The sequence below is a fragment of the Penicillium cosmopolitanum genome, assembly GCF_028827165.1.
Source record: "Penicillium cosmopolitanum strain IBT 29677 chromosome Unknown utg000008l:1.0-4398992.0:1.0-4402845.0, whole genome shotgun sequence".
Taxonomy (NCBI): domain Eukaryota; kingdom Fungi; phylum Ascomycota; class Eurotiomycetes; order Eurotiales; family Aspergillaceae; genus Penicillium; species Penicillium cosmopolitanum.
The window spans coordinates 1,537,269-1,551,453 of NW_026622678.1; the positions used below are offsets into that span (position 1 = coordinate 1,537,269).

The following is a 14,185-nucleotide window of genomic DNA, read 5'->3' on the forward strand; positions in this document are numbered from 1 at the left end:
CAGTCCAGTCCAGTCTTATCACATCATCTCATTAATGATTAGGCATGGGTTGAAAACAGCATAAAGCCAGAGCTTTGCGTACTCTGCAACGAACGCCAGTGACATGGGGAAAGGGGAGAAGCCACAGGGTAGCCAGGGATGAGCGATGCGATATGCAATGTGAGGAACGGGAGAGGCGGCATTAAGCAATATTCTTAGCAAGATAAGAGTGACAGAGAAGAGAAGATGGACTTAAAGGGAAAGGGGGAGGAGCATCATAGGAAAACAGGGGCATATCCATTCGTTGCTTGTTCGAATAATTCATGACCGGGTGAGTAATTTTTCTCTTTTCTTTCTTTTCTTCCTGAGTCCTCTTCATCATCCCGGGTACTAAACGTCTCTCTTCTTTCTGCACTGCACCCATACTGAGACATCCGAGCAACGCCGTCGTGAACCCAACGCCGAAGCACGACCGGGAATGGGAAGAAAGCAAAAGCAAAAAGAGTAGCAAGGGGAGGTATGGAGTTCTGACCGCGACTCGGCGTGACCAGCATCAACCGAGACCGAGGTATCGTCCAATCGCAAAGACTCCAACTCAATGTGCATCGCGTTCAAATACAGTCCCACGTAGCGACAGAGGGGAAGAAAAAGTCATATTTAATACAGAGGTGACTTAACATCCTGGACTCCGCGTCGGATAACATCCTCGATCCGCCATCGAGGAGGGGTCAACTGCACAGAGCGCTTGCGGTGCCATTCCTTCTCCATTTCGGGCGGGGGAGTCATCTCCTCGGTAGGAGGCAGAGCGCCACCGGCAATACCGGTCGAGAACTTGAGCTGGAGAACGTTGCCGATTTCGTCGCAAGCAGTCAGAACTCGGTCAAGATCTTCCTTGGTGTGGGCAGCAGAGACACAGAAACGAGCGCGAGATGAGACCAATGGGGTGGCTGGGTAGCCGACAACCACAACAGAGATCTTGCGTCGGAGCATCTCGTGGGAGAAGGCAGGCATCTTAGCGGGGTTGAACAGAAGAAGAGGGATGATGGGAGAATCATCGTGGCCGTATACTATAAAGCCAAGGCGCTTCAATCCGAGGCGGAGGTACCGCGAGTTGAAGGCCAAACGTTGCAGGCGTTCTTCGCCCTGGCCCGGGACGAGCTCGCCGTTGATAATGCGAAGAGCGGACGAAATTTGCATGAGGACAGCAGGGGCGGGAGATTCACCATAGAAGATACCGGAGTTGATGGCTCGCAGTTTCTCGATCATGTACTTGTCTGCCGCAATGTAACCGCCGTTGGCACCGAAAGACTTGGTGAGAGTACCCATAAGAACATCAACTTCGGCGGTGTCAATGCTGAAGTAGTCACACACACCACGACCCTGGGGACCGATAGCTCCGATAGAGTGAGCCTCGTCAACGAAGAGGTTGAACTTGTAGCGGTGCTTCAAGGCAACAAGACCCGGGAGGTTGCACATGGAGCCCTCCATGGAGTAAAGACCCTCCACGACAACCAAGATCTTCTTCCAGGGACGGTGAGTGCGGGGTTGGCCCTGAGAGATGGCCTCACGGAGCTTGAGTTCCAGATCCTTCATATCGTTGTGCTTGAACATGGCGATGGATGCACCAGAGAGACGGGCACCGAAGCGAATGGAGGCGTGGTTCAGTTCGTCGGAGATGAGCAGATCACTCTTTCCGACAAGCGCGGGGAAGACGTTGGCATTGGTACCGAAGCCCATTGAGAAGACCATCGACGCCTCCTTACCCACAAATCGGGCAATTAGATCCTCGACCTCAACGTGAAGATCCTGAGTACCGGTCTCAGCTCGGGTGCTGGGGGTTGCAATTCCATACTTGCGGACAGAGTCCTCCGCAATGTCGGCACAGGGTCCTTCCGACTGGGCGAACCCAAGATAGTTGTAGGAGCTCAGGTTGAGGGTATCAGTGGTTGTACCAGTCAGGTAGAAGTGCTGGTTATGGTCGTTTGTAGCCCGGTCAATCAGTGTGATGGTACGTCCGGGAACGCCCGTAACAGGACGTTCGAAGCAATCGTTAATTCGCAACTTGAGACGGCGCACATAGAAGTTGTCAAAATCACTGTTGAGGGCACCGTACCCGTTGCGGGACTTGAGATGGCGGTAGTTTTCTTCCCGGAAGCGCTTGCCGAAGAAATCACGAACGTGTCCGAAGGCAATTAGAATTAGGTAACTGATATAAGTCGTAAGCAGATAATAATACGGCGGCTCGTCCATCACCGGCTCCGGGAAGACACCGCCAGGGTGTCGACTCGAGTAGCGGTGGGAGGGGTGACCGATGGTGCCGAATTGGGCATGTTGCTTGGCCTGCCGGCGGGCCTCCTCGGGGGTAGGAGGCTGAAAGAGTGTCGTCGGCATTTCGTCGGTATGAGGGTAATCGGCAGTAGCTGTGGACAGAGAGATTGTCGGTAGGGACAGTGATGCCGAGCTGATCGGCGGAGAGGCGTTATTAGGAGGATTCCCACCGGTCGACTGGGGGGCCGCCTGTATAGGTTGGGGCTGAGCCTTGGATTTAGGGGGAGCTCGAAAACAATTGAGAGAGTCGATTGGATTTGACCGAGGATGCCTTATTGGCAATACCGCCCTTTCCGGAGGAAGGAGAAAAGGACGGCGGGTTGGAAGTGTCGTTGGAGGAGGAGTTGTTGCTAAACCGACGAGGCATCGCACAGAGGGAAGCAACGATTCAAGGAGGAGAACGACGGGGGACTTTTTGTACCGGCACCGTCTGTGATTTCTCTGGGATGTTGGTGGGGGGTGGGCGCGTGTATGTCTGTGTGTTGTGTGTTGTGTGTTGTGTGTTGTGTGTTGTGTGTGTGTGTGTTGTGTGTATGTGGGTTTTCAACGCGTCGAGGTGGTTTGAGGCAAGGACTACCGAGTGACGAGAGAAAGCAGCAGAGACCGAGTCAATTTTCTGCTTTCGACTATTCGAGTTTCTGGTTCGTTCGACAACAACCGGAGAAAAGGTTGATCTGAGGTAGGGTGAAAGATCGTCAGTTGGGATGATCCTCCATTGGATTCAAGATGAAAGTTGAAGATTGGGGGAGGATGCGCGAGTGTCGGAGGTATCGGAGGTGTCGGAGGCAAAGAAGGAGGATTATTCAAAGTGGAATAGTAGATGAAGACATACCTCGAAGTGATTAATTGTGGCTGATGATCGCAAAAAGCGGGATCCGAAGACCTCCGGCTGGGTGAAGCCCTTAGAAAAGTGTGGCTTCACACGTGGAATGGGGGCAACACCAAAAAAGGGGGGGGGAGGCCGGAACAAGGAGCGTGGGGGGAGTCCAATGTTCGTGAGCAATGAAGTCTCCACGATCACAAACTAGCTTGTAGTTTGGTTCGATTTGGAGGGGGGAGAAGAGGGTAAAGAAGGGGGGAGATGAGATGAGATGGGAGTAAATACAGTAGCAGCAATAGTGAGAGCGAGAGTAATCGTAATAGTGCCCGATGCTGCATCAAGCCATCATGCACCTCCTGGTATTGAAAGGGGTATTGGTATTACCACAGTTACACAGCATATCACAGCGATACTACCGTAATTTACATCCCAATACATCCATGAACTTTTTTTTCATTGGGATCCACCGTCAACCAAGAATCGGACCCGAAGGAAAAGAGTTAGTTTTAGTTACTCGAGAGTTGCCCACTGGGCCTGATTGTCTGGATTGCTAGGGTCATCATCCGAGTGCCCTATACTGCACTCTGGGCTGCTTGGAGTAGTACTAGTGGTTTGATTATGTCTGCAGCCTAACATGAGACAACAATTCCAGGGGCCAGTCAATGCAGCTGTTGTATGCATGTACGAGTACTCCGTACTCGTACTTCCTACTAAGAGTAAAAGGTTGCCTGGAGAGATCGACATGTCATCTCACACAAACAACAGTACGAGTATTGTGGGCCACAGCGTGATGTGATGGTACCTGCAGGATGAAAACGGTCACGGCCGAGGCGAGACTGAGGCCGAGGCCGAGACCAAGACTAAGACCAAAGACCAAAGACCGAAGACCCTCTCAAGTGTCCCGTTCTTTTCAGGAACATTCAATTTTCCTGCTAGTACGGACTAGTAGTCCACTTATTCAGGGCCTGAGGCAGAGATGTCACCCCAATGGCCCGCATTCCGCATGCCGCATTGCCGCATCAAGGAGAAGACGATCAATCCCCCTCCTTTTCATCGTCATGGGGGAAGGAGGGTAGAAGATGAGCGGAGAGATATGTAGAGGGAATCCTGGAGATCAACCAAGTTTTTCCAACAGGATAACCCCTCCCCTCCTTACTTATATAGCGTAGTGCATAGTCATATCCAGCGGCTGCCACCGCTTGATGCTACCCGCAGCCGCGGGTTTCAGCGGCAATGCAAGTACGAAGTACCCGATTCAATCCAGGGGATTCTCCGCCCCACGATCCCTTCGAGGCAGAGTTTGGAATTGTATGATTGATCTCTTTCTCTTACACCGATCACCCCTGCAACGACCATCCAATCCGGCGAGAACCCCGCTATCCGTATACTTCTCCCGGGTGGTTACTCCGTACGCTTCTGGTGGTACCTAAGCTATACTTCCCGCCGCTTGGTCCCCTGAACTGGTCCAACAAAACCGCCGAAAACTACCGTTGCCACTGGCGCCTCTCCCTTTGAAAAAAAAAAGAGTTTCCTTCTCCTCACTTCAATCAGTCATTTCTGCTTCAACTGTCCTGTTTCTGTGTCGTATATACCTCAATTGCTCATTCAGAAACGATGCCGCACATTGACGAGGCTGTGACTTCTGATGCGAAAGAACTATGGCGTCACTCATCGCCCGAGTCCACTCAGATATATGATTTTATGACCAAGATAAACAAGAAGCATGGTCTATTATTGTCGGATTATGATTCCCTTTGGAAATGGAGCACATCGGAGCCCGCCAAATTCTGGGAAGAGATTTGGCACTATACCCATATCAAAGCTCACAAGCCATACAACACGGTAAGTTCCGAGGGCTTAATGTAACAAGAACCCCAAGTGGCTAATCGTGGTCACAGGTTCTTGAAACCGACCAGGCACTCTTTCCTCGACCGGCGTTCTTCGAAAGGAAGTGCTCTCAACTTTGCCGAGAATCTGCTCTTCCCGGCGGCCAATCCAGACGAGGACTCAATTGCCATCATTGGAGCCACTGAGGCTGATCGCGAGTTCATTTCCTGGAAGGAGTTGCGAGAGCGCGTTCGCCAAACGGCCAATGCTTTGAAGGAAGCCGGTCTCCAGACTGGCGACCGTGTTGCAGGGTTTGTGGGCAACCATGCCAACACCGTTGTTGCCATGCTGGCTGCGACATCCATCGGGGCCTTCTGGACTGGTGTTTCTCCAGATACTGGTGTGCACGCTGTCCTAGAGCGACTGAAGCAGATCCAACCTAAGGTTTTCTTTGCGGACAACTCCTCGCTCTACAATGGCAAGATCCACGGCTCCCATGCCAAAGTGCGCGAAATCGTCTCCGAGCTGCCTGATCTCGAGCTCTTAGTGATCTTTGAGATAGCAAAGTCTCTAGATTTTGATATTGCAGATGTCCGTCCCCAAAATGGAAAGGCAGTCACCTTGGGAACGTTCCTGTCTACTGTTCGGGACCAAGAAGCCCCGTTGGAGTTTGCTAGTCTCCCCCCCTGATCATCCAGTCTATATTCTGTACTCTTCGGGAACTACTGGTGCACCGAAGCCCATTGTGCACGGCTCGCTAGGCACTCTGTTACAGCACAAGAAGGAACATCTCCTTCACTGCGAAATCCGACCCGGTGATCGACTTTTCTACTTTACGACGACAACGTGGATGATGTGGCACTGGCTCGTTTCCGCCCTGGCCAGTGGTGCAACGATTGTACTGTATGATGGATCACCATTCCGCCCGTTCGACGTCGAAGGAGGAAAAGGAGAAATGGCCATGCCGCGCCTGATAGAAGAACTCCAGATCACCCACTTCGGCACCTCCGCGAAGTACCTTTCCATCCTAGAACAAGCCGCCTTGAATCCCAGCAAGAACAAGCACCGCCCTGTGAACCTTAAAACTCTGAAGGCTATCTTCAGTACTGGGTCACCGCTGGCTCCATCGACTTTCGAGTACATCTACTCTTCTCTCCACTCCGATATTATGCTGGGCTCTATCACGGGCGGCACAGATATCCTGTCCTTGTTCTGCTCTGGATGTCCGATTTTACCTGTCTACAAGGGCGAGATTCAATGCCGTTCCCTCGGTATGGCCGTATCTGTGTTTGACTACGCCGGTAAAGATATCAGCGCCTCGGGTGAACCAGGTGATCTTGTTTGCACAACCCCATTCCCAGCACAGCCCGTCATGTTTTGGCCACCCGACGCGACTGGCATGGAAAAATACCGAAAGAGCTACTTTGAAGTCTTCGGGACGTCTGTCTGGCACCATGGAGACTTTGTTCGCGTGAACCCGGAGACGGGTGGTGTGGTCATGCTGGGCCGCAGCGACGGCGTGCTTAAGCCTTCTGGCGTCCGATTCGGAAGCGCGGAAATCTACAACATACTCCTCAAGCATTTTGCAGAGGAGGTTGAAGACTCTCTCTGTGTTGGCCGAAGGCGAGAGGGCATCGACACCGATGAGACTGTCGTGCTCTTCGTCAGACTTGCACCTAATAGCATCGTCGATGTAAAGGAACTCTCATCACGGATCCAAGCTGTCGTTCGCAAGGAACTGAGTCCTCGTCATGTGCCCGGCGTCATCGAAGCCTGCCCCGAGATTCCGGTCACTTCTAATGGCAAGAAGGTTGAGAACGCGGTTAAGCAAATCTTGTGTGGACTGAACATTAAGATCGGCGCCAGCGTGGCCAACGCCCATTGTCTTGATTGGTATCGTAATTGGGTATCTGAGAACCCCTAATTGTCTCTGAGTTGGATATATAAACTGGATAAATTGGATATAGGAATTATAATGTGAATCAAGACTCTTTTCGGGGGGTCCGGTTTGCGGCGGGCCTACCTCTGGTGCTACTATGTCATCATGTTGGATCTAGACTTTGGAACTCGGTCAGCAACAAAAGAGTGAAAGCTCCTCTTGGAACCGAAAATGAGTAATAAACGAGGACGAGGATATTCTTTTAGTGTATATGACAAATAACGCCTACAAAAAATACAATTCTGTTTGTTTGAGTGCTTCTTGTTCAATCCCATTTGAATCATACAATCGCTTATCTAATCCGGATTCGGTGCAGTTCTCCGGAATCGATTCTTCGCCGCGCTGAACCTCCGACCTCCGCAAGATCGAAGCGAAAGCGTGTAGAACGCATAATATCCACTCATTGGAAGCTTGCAGCGTGTCGGAATAAACACATCATGCGCCGTTCTGCATTGCGGGCTATCGAGTCCGCGAAGCCCGTCACCGAGCTCCTCGCTCGGTGTCGAGGAGCTTTGTTACTCTGAATGATTCCGCTAAGGTATTATATCCTTGATCGCCCTTTCTCATTTTTCCTATCTCTAACTGGATTTCTTTTGGACAATTAGGACCCCTCCGAGCTCGATCAAATCACCACTCTCCCGAACGGAATTCGTGTCGCCACCGAGTCATTACCGGGCCCCTTCTCAGGCGTCGGAGTTTACGTTGATGCTGGCTCCCGGTACGAAGATGCCAGTCTGCGCGGCGTTAGTCACATTATGGACCGATTGGCCTTCAAATCAACCAAGCAGCGCTCCGGAGATGAGATGCTGGAGGTCCTCGAGGGACTGGGTGGTAACATTCAATGTGCTTCTTCTCGAGAGTCGTTGATGTACCAGTCTGCCAGTTTCAATTCGGCGGTCCCTACCACCCTTGGCCTGCTGGCAGAGACCATTCGGGATCCCCTCATCACAGACCAGGAAGTGCTGGAGCAACTTGCGACCGCGGAGTATGAGATTGGCGAGATCTGGGCGAAGCCCGAACTTATCCTGCCGGAGCTCGTCCACATGACGGCATACCGGGATAACACTCTAGGCAACCCTTTGCTGTGCCCCGAGGAGAGATTGGGTGAAATCAACAAGGCCACGGTCGAGCGATACAGAGAGGTCTTCTTCAACCCGGACCGAATGGTGGTTGCGTTTGCCGGTGTCCCCCATGCGGACGCCATCAAGCTCACCGAGCAGTACTTCGGTGACATGAAGGCGAGGGACATGACCAAGGGACCTGTTCTGTCTGGATCAGGCATTGACACTACTCTATCGGCTTCCCACGCCGCGGCCAAGGAGGGTCAAGTCCCGACTGTTCCTCAGTTCACTGCCTCTTCAACAGTGACCAGCCCTGCCGCATCACAAAACACACACTCTTCGCTCTTATCCAAGCTTCCATTCCTCAAGAAACTATCGGGCTCCGCCTCGAAGGACGGTGTCGTCACACCCCTCGACCCCTCCTTGATCGAGCCCTCGACGCTGGACCTCCGACGACCAGCTCACTATACTGGAGGCTTTGTGGCACTTCCCCCGATTCCGCCTCCGGCCAACCCTATGCTCCCCCGCCTGAGCCACATCCACCTTGCTTTTGAGGCTCTCCCCATCTCCTCTCCAGATATTTACGCTCTCGCTACTCTCCAGACCCTCCTTGGAGGTGGCGGTTCTTTCTCAGCCGGTGGCCCCGGAAAGGGCATGTACTCCAGACTTTATACCAATGTGCTGAACCAGCACGGATGGGTTGAGAGCTGCATTGCTTTCAACCACAGTTATACCGACAGCGGCATCTTTGGTATCTCTGCCTCGTGCAGCCCAACTCGGACCACCGAGATGCTCGAGGTGATGTGCCGCGAACTGCAGTCCCTCTCCTTGGATACCGGATACTCCGCCCTGCAAACCCAGGAAGTTAACCGCGCTAAGAACCAACTCCGTTCCTCGCTGCTGATGAACCTCGAGTCCCGCATGGTGGAACTCGAGGACCTCGGACGTCAGGTGCAGGTTCACGGGCGCAAGGTTGGCGTCCGTGAAATGTGCGACCAGATCGAGGCTCTGACTGTTGAGGACCTCCGCCGCGTTGCTCGTCACGTCTTTGGCGGCAACGTCCAGAACAACGGACAGGGTACTGGAAAGCCCACCGTTGTGTTGCAGGAGGGCGAGCTGGAGGGATATAAACTTCGGTCTTTCCCTTGGGAAGAAATCCAGGAGCGCATTGCGCGGTGGAAGCTTGGTCGGAGGTAAATAAAGTATTTCACTTTATGATATAGAGGATATGCTAGGCACTTCCGTATAGAGGATGTGCTCACATGCTCCTTGGGTTGTAGTAGGAGGATTGATTAATGAGGGGAGCAGCATTTGCATGGAAAGGCAATGTGTACAATAGACTCTGGCCAGCAGAACACAACACAACTCTGTAAATTACCTTGACTTTTCATGAATCGAACGTAGTAAATACTCGTAGTTCATCGAATTCACCCAGTTACGTAGGGTCGTGCGGGTCCAAGCTCCTCGCCGCTTTTGCCCGGCAAAAAAGTCGGTCCCGAACTGAACTCGCGCTCCCCGTCTCCGTTCTTCCAGTTCCATCATCCACCATCTCTTAACGCCCTCTCCATCCATCCCATCCTATCCTATCACTCCCCTTCACACCCGCCAAAATGGTCAAGCTCCACGAGGTCGAAGACGAGGCTTTCACCGACAAGCCTACGCCCAGCAAGCACGACGCTCTGTTGGTTTCCGATGACGAGGATGAGGACTACAGTGACACCGGTAAGTGTTTGATGCCTCCTGTTTGCCTTCATCGCGACCACACTCTTCCCGCCATGCGCCAATCGAATTTTTTCGTCGCGATTCGATATCGAAAAGCGCGTCACCTGTCTCTATCCGACCCCAATCCGACACTGCCGATAATCGTGGCCACCTCGACATCACCTACCCCGGCGAAATGACACGCATCGTTTTTTTCAAATCAATGAATTGACATCTGACACGCTTTTTCCCATTCGCAGACTCAGAAATCTCCGAGGCTGAGGACGATGATGAGGTCGACGAGGAGACCTTCGCCGAGCGTCTCTCCGCCCTGAAGGACATGATCCCTCCCTCCGCCCGCCGCACCGTCACCAGCTCCGTCTCTTCCCTCACATCCTTCACCAAGGCCAGCCTTTCCTTCAGCGGCAAGGCCCTCTGGATCATCAGCACTAGCGCCTTCCTGATCGGTGTCCCCTGGGCTCTGGCCTACGCCGAGGAGGAGCAGTACATCCAGATGGAGCGTGAGCAGGGCATGATTAAGGGTGCTAACGAGGTATGATCAAATCTTGATTTCCCCACCGCACCACGCACAGGATTCCGCTGTCTGGCAACGAATCAATTGGACGGGTTACTGACTAGATCTTCTTACAACAGATGCTCACACCCGGCGCCGAGGCCGAGAAGCAGGAGGCCCAACCCACCTTGTAAATTAATCATCGCCCCGGGAAACAGCAGTAGCGAGGAACCGAGTGAATCGATCGCCCACCATCCCAAACAAATAGGGATGTATTCGGACGCCCAGATCAATTGAGTGACCTGGCAATAAACCGGACGGCCGGCAATCAAGTGGATTGATTCCATGACCGTGCCTCGGCCGGCATGACGAAGACATGAGCGAAATAAAATAGTTCAACCCGATTTGCCATCGAGTCATTTGGTTTCCGGCAAAGCTGCCCTGTTTTTTGTTATATCTTTTTCTTGCTTCCTTGATGTCTTCTTCCAGAAATTTTGGCTCCGGCAGCTCATGCATGCATGTATTTGTACAATCACATCTATCTTATTTCCTCTCAATATTCTTTGTTTCATCTTTTCTTGTATTACATCCTCTTCATGCTCATAACATGTTTTTTTTTTCTTGAAACTTATGAATTTGGGATCACTAGTTCTACAGTCGAAGAAAATAACTTGGGAGGCCATTCTGCCTCCAGAGATAACCCCAAGCCCATTGCTCACTAGACAAGATACCTAAAGCGTGGTTTAGAGAATTAAAATCTGCCAAATCTACTAGTATGTCATATAGATACCTAAGTACCCTGAAGACTAGAGAATTTCCCAAGTCCCCAAGAGTCGCTATTTTCTAATCTGATGCTCATCAGGCTGCTATACTAGTCACGTGCTCTCGCGTCCCAGCGCGGCCGGCGCGACAAAAAAAGGTTTATTTGTTCCAAAGGTTGGGCTTGCACATGGTCTTTCGATATGATCTATGACGTGTACTTGGTCTCTGTTATGAGATGCTCTCCCTACTCGTACCTGACTTGATCTATCCTTCAGCTTCTCTCTTCTACCATCTTCAACAGCTCCAACTCTCATTTCGTCATGCCCCGCCGAACAAAGAAGAAGCAAGCGCGCCTTGCCTTCGCCCCAGTAACTGCGGCTGTATCCTCGGGCGATGGCAGCGGTAACGACGAGACAAGCGACCGTCAGGCTAGACTCTCATATGGTCATCCTAGCATGGCGGCAGTCCGATCTCAAGGCTCTCGCATCGGTGGCGCTGAACCGTCGAAGCGACATCGCCCTCTTCAACAATTTCTGGAAGTGCAAATCAGGACACCGAAAAAGGAAGAGGGGAGCAGTATGTGAAATCACTTTCGTCTTTAGTTGTGCGAGGCATTCAACTGACATGTCAAAGAACAACCACCACAGGAAGATTCATCCGATGACGATATAGTTGTACCGAGTTCGCATAAGAGAAAACGACCCGCACTCTCCTCACTCGCCGAACCTGAAGATATGGATATGGAAACTCCTCGCGCCCGTCGTCTCAAGCGTAAGGCCGATAATGCACCGATTGTTTTAAGTGATTCCGACAAGCCGCTGGTTTCATCACCGGCGAAGAGACTACGACGCGGACCTAAAGGCGATTCTGAACCAAGCGATCCCGACAAGCCACTGGTATCATCTCCGACGAAACGACTACGACGCGGATCGAAATCCGAATCACCTCAAACGCCCCGTGCTAAAATGGACAAAGATCAGGAAGAGATTGATGAGGATGTGAAAGATCTCCAAGACTCAGGTATGTCATGCATGTGTATGTCGTGGAGTCTTATGCAATAGGTTAACTGGTTGTCTACAGTTGTGAAGAAGTCGCGGACGCGTGGCCATATCGCTGGCTCGGCGAAAGACCAGCGACAAAAATACCTCGAAGCTCTACGTCGCAAGCGCGCGGGAATCAAAGACGACAGCGATTCAGACGCAACCGCTCAAGGGGAAACATCCACCATCGAGATATCGGATGACGAGGGTGACGGACAGTATAATGGCGATGAAGACCTTGATAAATATGATGACGACTTCGTGCTCGAAGACGATACGACCGCGCTTGGAGTTCCTACAGAGCTTCCATTTGAATTCACTCGACACGCCTACAAAAAACTGAAGGAATATTTTGAAGACGTCGTCTGCTGGATGATACACAATAGTATCGATCCTGCATTTCCTCGTTCGGACCCCATGTATGAGATGGCTTTCAATAAGCTTGAAGACGAGGTGAAAGGGCGAACCGGCTCTCAATTTATGTCCTCTGTGTGGGATGTTGACTTCCGACGGGCACTGCTTGCTCGGCCTAGTCTTGAGATTACTCCATATCCAACCGCAATGCAACATTCGTGCGATGCTTGCAAGCGTTCTGGCCATCCCGCCTCGAGCGATCTAAGGTTCTCTGGGAAACCGTACTCTATGGCGACTTTAGAACCTCTCAGTGAAGATAGCGAGACGTCTGTGGCTAATGAAAGCTCCTCTGATGAAGAGGAAAAGGGGCTGGATCGGGACAGAGACGGTCATATCTTGGCCGAGGATGGCAGGAGCTTCTATCTTGGAAGGTAAATATTTTCGCGCATATGAAATTTTGGCATTTACTAATCCTCGTGATACATGCATAGAACGTGCAAAGCCAACGCTCAGAGTGCGCATACTCTCTACCACTGGCGATACCATCTCAACGAGTGGGTTGTCGATCATCTCGAGCGCATGGGCCATATGGAAGATGAAGAAGTCTTGCGCCGGAACAAAATGAAGCAGAAGCATAAGACGCGCAACGCTATCGAGGTTATCAAGACTATGAAAGAAAACAATGAGATCGAGAAGCTCTGGCGCGACTTTCATACCAACCTCAAAGTGGCTCGAGAGGAGCAGAATCATGTATGTTTTCTATTTTTCGCTCAACTCTTTGGCACGAAGCTGACCTCAATATAGCCTAGTCGGACTGGTCGTTTCTAGACCCAAAAGGATATTAAGCGTTGTACATGGACAGAAAGTACAATGTCTTTCGAAGGTGGGAGAGTTCCACATACTTTTTCTTTTCATCGCGATACCCCTGCGTTACGTTACATATTGCATTTCCAAGTGGATTGGTTCATCATGCATTCAAGTTGCAGTGAACGTCTATTAAGACTTTTGCCGGCCATTAGGGCCTGGTTCTCTGCACTTATCTTGCATAATCTGCGTAGCCAAGTAATATGGCTTCATGCCTGAAACTAATCAGTAATAAGCAATATGTCTATCGAGGCATCATCACTCCCGACTGATCCAATCTTGGTCAACCTGGGGTCTTTGCGTTGAAGCGTTCGTCGCCACCTGATCACCAGACCTCGCTTCACATCTCCCAACTTGTTCTTCGACGGCAATCCTTTCAAAACGCGTACCTTGCTCACATTTTAGCTCGTTCGTCTGCGTTTGCTTGGCCATGGCGTCTCTGGCGATTGGTGGAGTCGACTTTCTCCCAGCCCCGGTCCGGCACCGTGCTGATTCGTGGAAATGCCGACGCCAGGCCTGCCCGCGGGGACAAAATATCCTCGAACCCCAGATCAACATTACCCCAGGTCCGGACCATGGCCTTTGACTCCATCAAGGCCAATGACCTTCGCTCAACAGAATGGCCGCTTGTCTATGCCTGGTAAGCCTCCGGAAACCCCACCACTCAGCGATCCCCGTGGGGTCAGCCTGGCGTTATCAAGCTGCACGCGGTGCTTAGTGGGCCTGGAGTTCATTTATACCAACATGGTTTGATTGGTGCCGTGATTGTTTCTGCTTAGGGCGTTCAGTAGCTTTTTTTTTCTTGCCCCAGACTCTCAGGTGCCAGTGTCTGACCGGGCCACTATATATCTGGAGAAGTGCCTCCGCTCATTTCTACCCCTGGATAGTTCTTCTCCAATATCCTATCAGGGCTGCAACAAGCGTGCATCAAAGAACACGCATAATATACGCTTTGTATCGAGTGTGAGATACAGCGTGGCGTGAAGTCACTTTGGT

General features: G+C 51.6%; 6 protein-coding genes across 6 annotated transcripts; 4 read left to right on the top strand and 2 right to left on the bottom strand.

The window, feature by feature from the left end:
- Positions 1–636: 636 nt before the first annotated feature.
- Positions 637–2,674, bottom strand: lcb2 (putative serine palmitoyltransferase 2; the record flags this gene model as incomplete). Its single annotated transcript, XM_056631772.1, has 2 exons — positions 637–2,517; positions 2,570–2,674. 2 exons carry the CDS (start codon positions 2,672–2,674, stop codon positions 637–639), a joined length of 1,986 nt encoding a protein of 661 aa, XP_056487323.1.
- A 2,067-nt stretch (positions 2,675–4,741) lies between these two features.
- N7509_007136 (uncharacterized protein) lies at positions 4,742–6,878 on the top strand (the record flags this gene model as incomplete). Its single annotated transcript, XM_056631773.1, has 3 exons — positions 4,742–4,969; positions 5,099–5,630; positions 5,653–6,878. The coding sequence occupies 3 exons, from the start codon at positions 4,742–4,744 to the stop codon at positions 6,876–6,878; spliced, it is 1,986 nt and encodes a 661-aa protein (XP_056487324.1).
- Positions 6,879–7,330: 452 nt separating this feature from the next.
- Positions 7,331–9,151, top strand: N7509_007137 (mitochondrial-processing protease subunit alpha; the record flags this gene model as incomplete). The annotated part of the gene is made up of 2 exons (XM_056631774.1): positions 7,331–7,372; positions 7,499–9,151. The coding sequence occupies 2 exons, from the start codon at positions 7,331–7,333 to the stop codon at positions 9,149–9,151; spliced, it is 1,695 nt and encodes a 564-aa protein (XP_056487325.1).
- Positions 9,152–9,564: 413 nt separating this feature from the next.
- N7509_007138 (mitochondrial import receptor subunit TOM22) lies at positions 9,565–10,363 on the top strand (the record flags this gene model as incomplete). Its single annotated transcript, XM_056631775.1, has 3 exons — positions 9,565–9,676; positions 9,916–10,208; positions 10,310–10,363. The coding sequence occupies 3 exons, from the start codon at positions 9,565–9,567 to the stop codon at positions 10,361–10,363; spliced, it is 459 nt and encodes a 152-aa protein (XP_056487326.1).
- Positions 10,364–11,251: 888 nt separating this feature from the next.
- On the top strand, positions 11,252–13,153 carry N7509_007139 (uncharacterized protein; the record flags this gene model as incomplete). The annotated part of the gene is made up of 5 exons (XM_056631776.1): positions 11,252–11,507; positions 11,565–11,951; positions 12,012–12,756; positions 12,817–13,075; positions 13,130–13,153. 5 exons carry the CDS (start codon positions 11,252–11,254, stop codon positions 13,151–13,153), a joined length of 1,671 nt encoding a protein of 556 aa, XP_056487327.1.
- Positions 13,154–13,583: 430 nt separating this feature from the next.
- N7509_007140 (uncharacterized protein) lies at positions 13,584–13,781 on the bottom strand (the record flags this gene model as incomplete). Its single annotated transcript, XM_056631777.1, has 1 exon — positions 13,584–13,781. The coding sequence occupies one exon, from the start codon at positions 13,779–13,781 to the stop codon at positions 13,584–13,586; it is 198 nt and encodes a 65-aa protein (XP_056487328.1).
- Between the last annotated feature and the right edge of the window lie 404 nt (positions 13,782–14,185).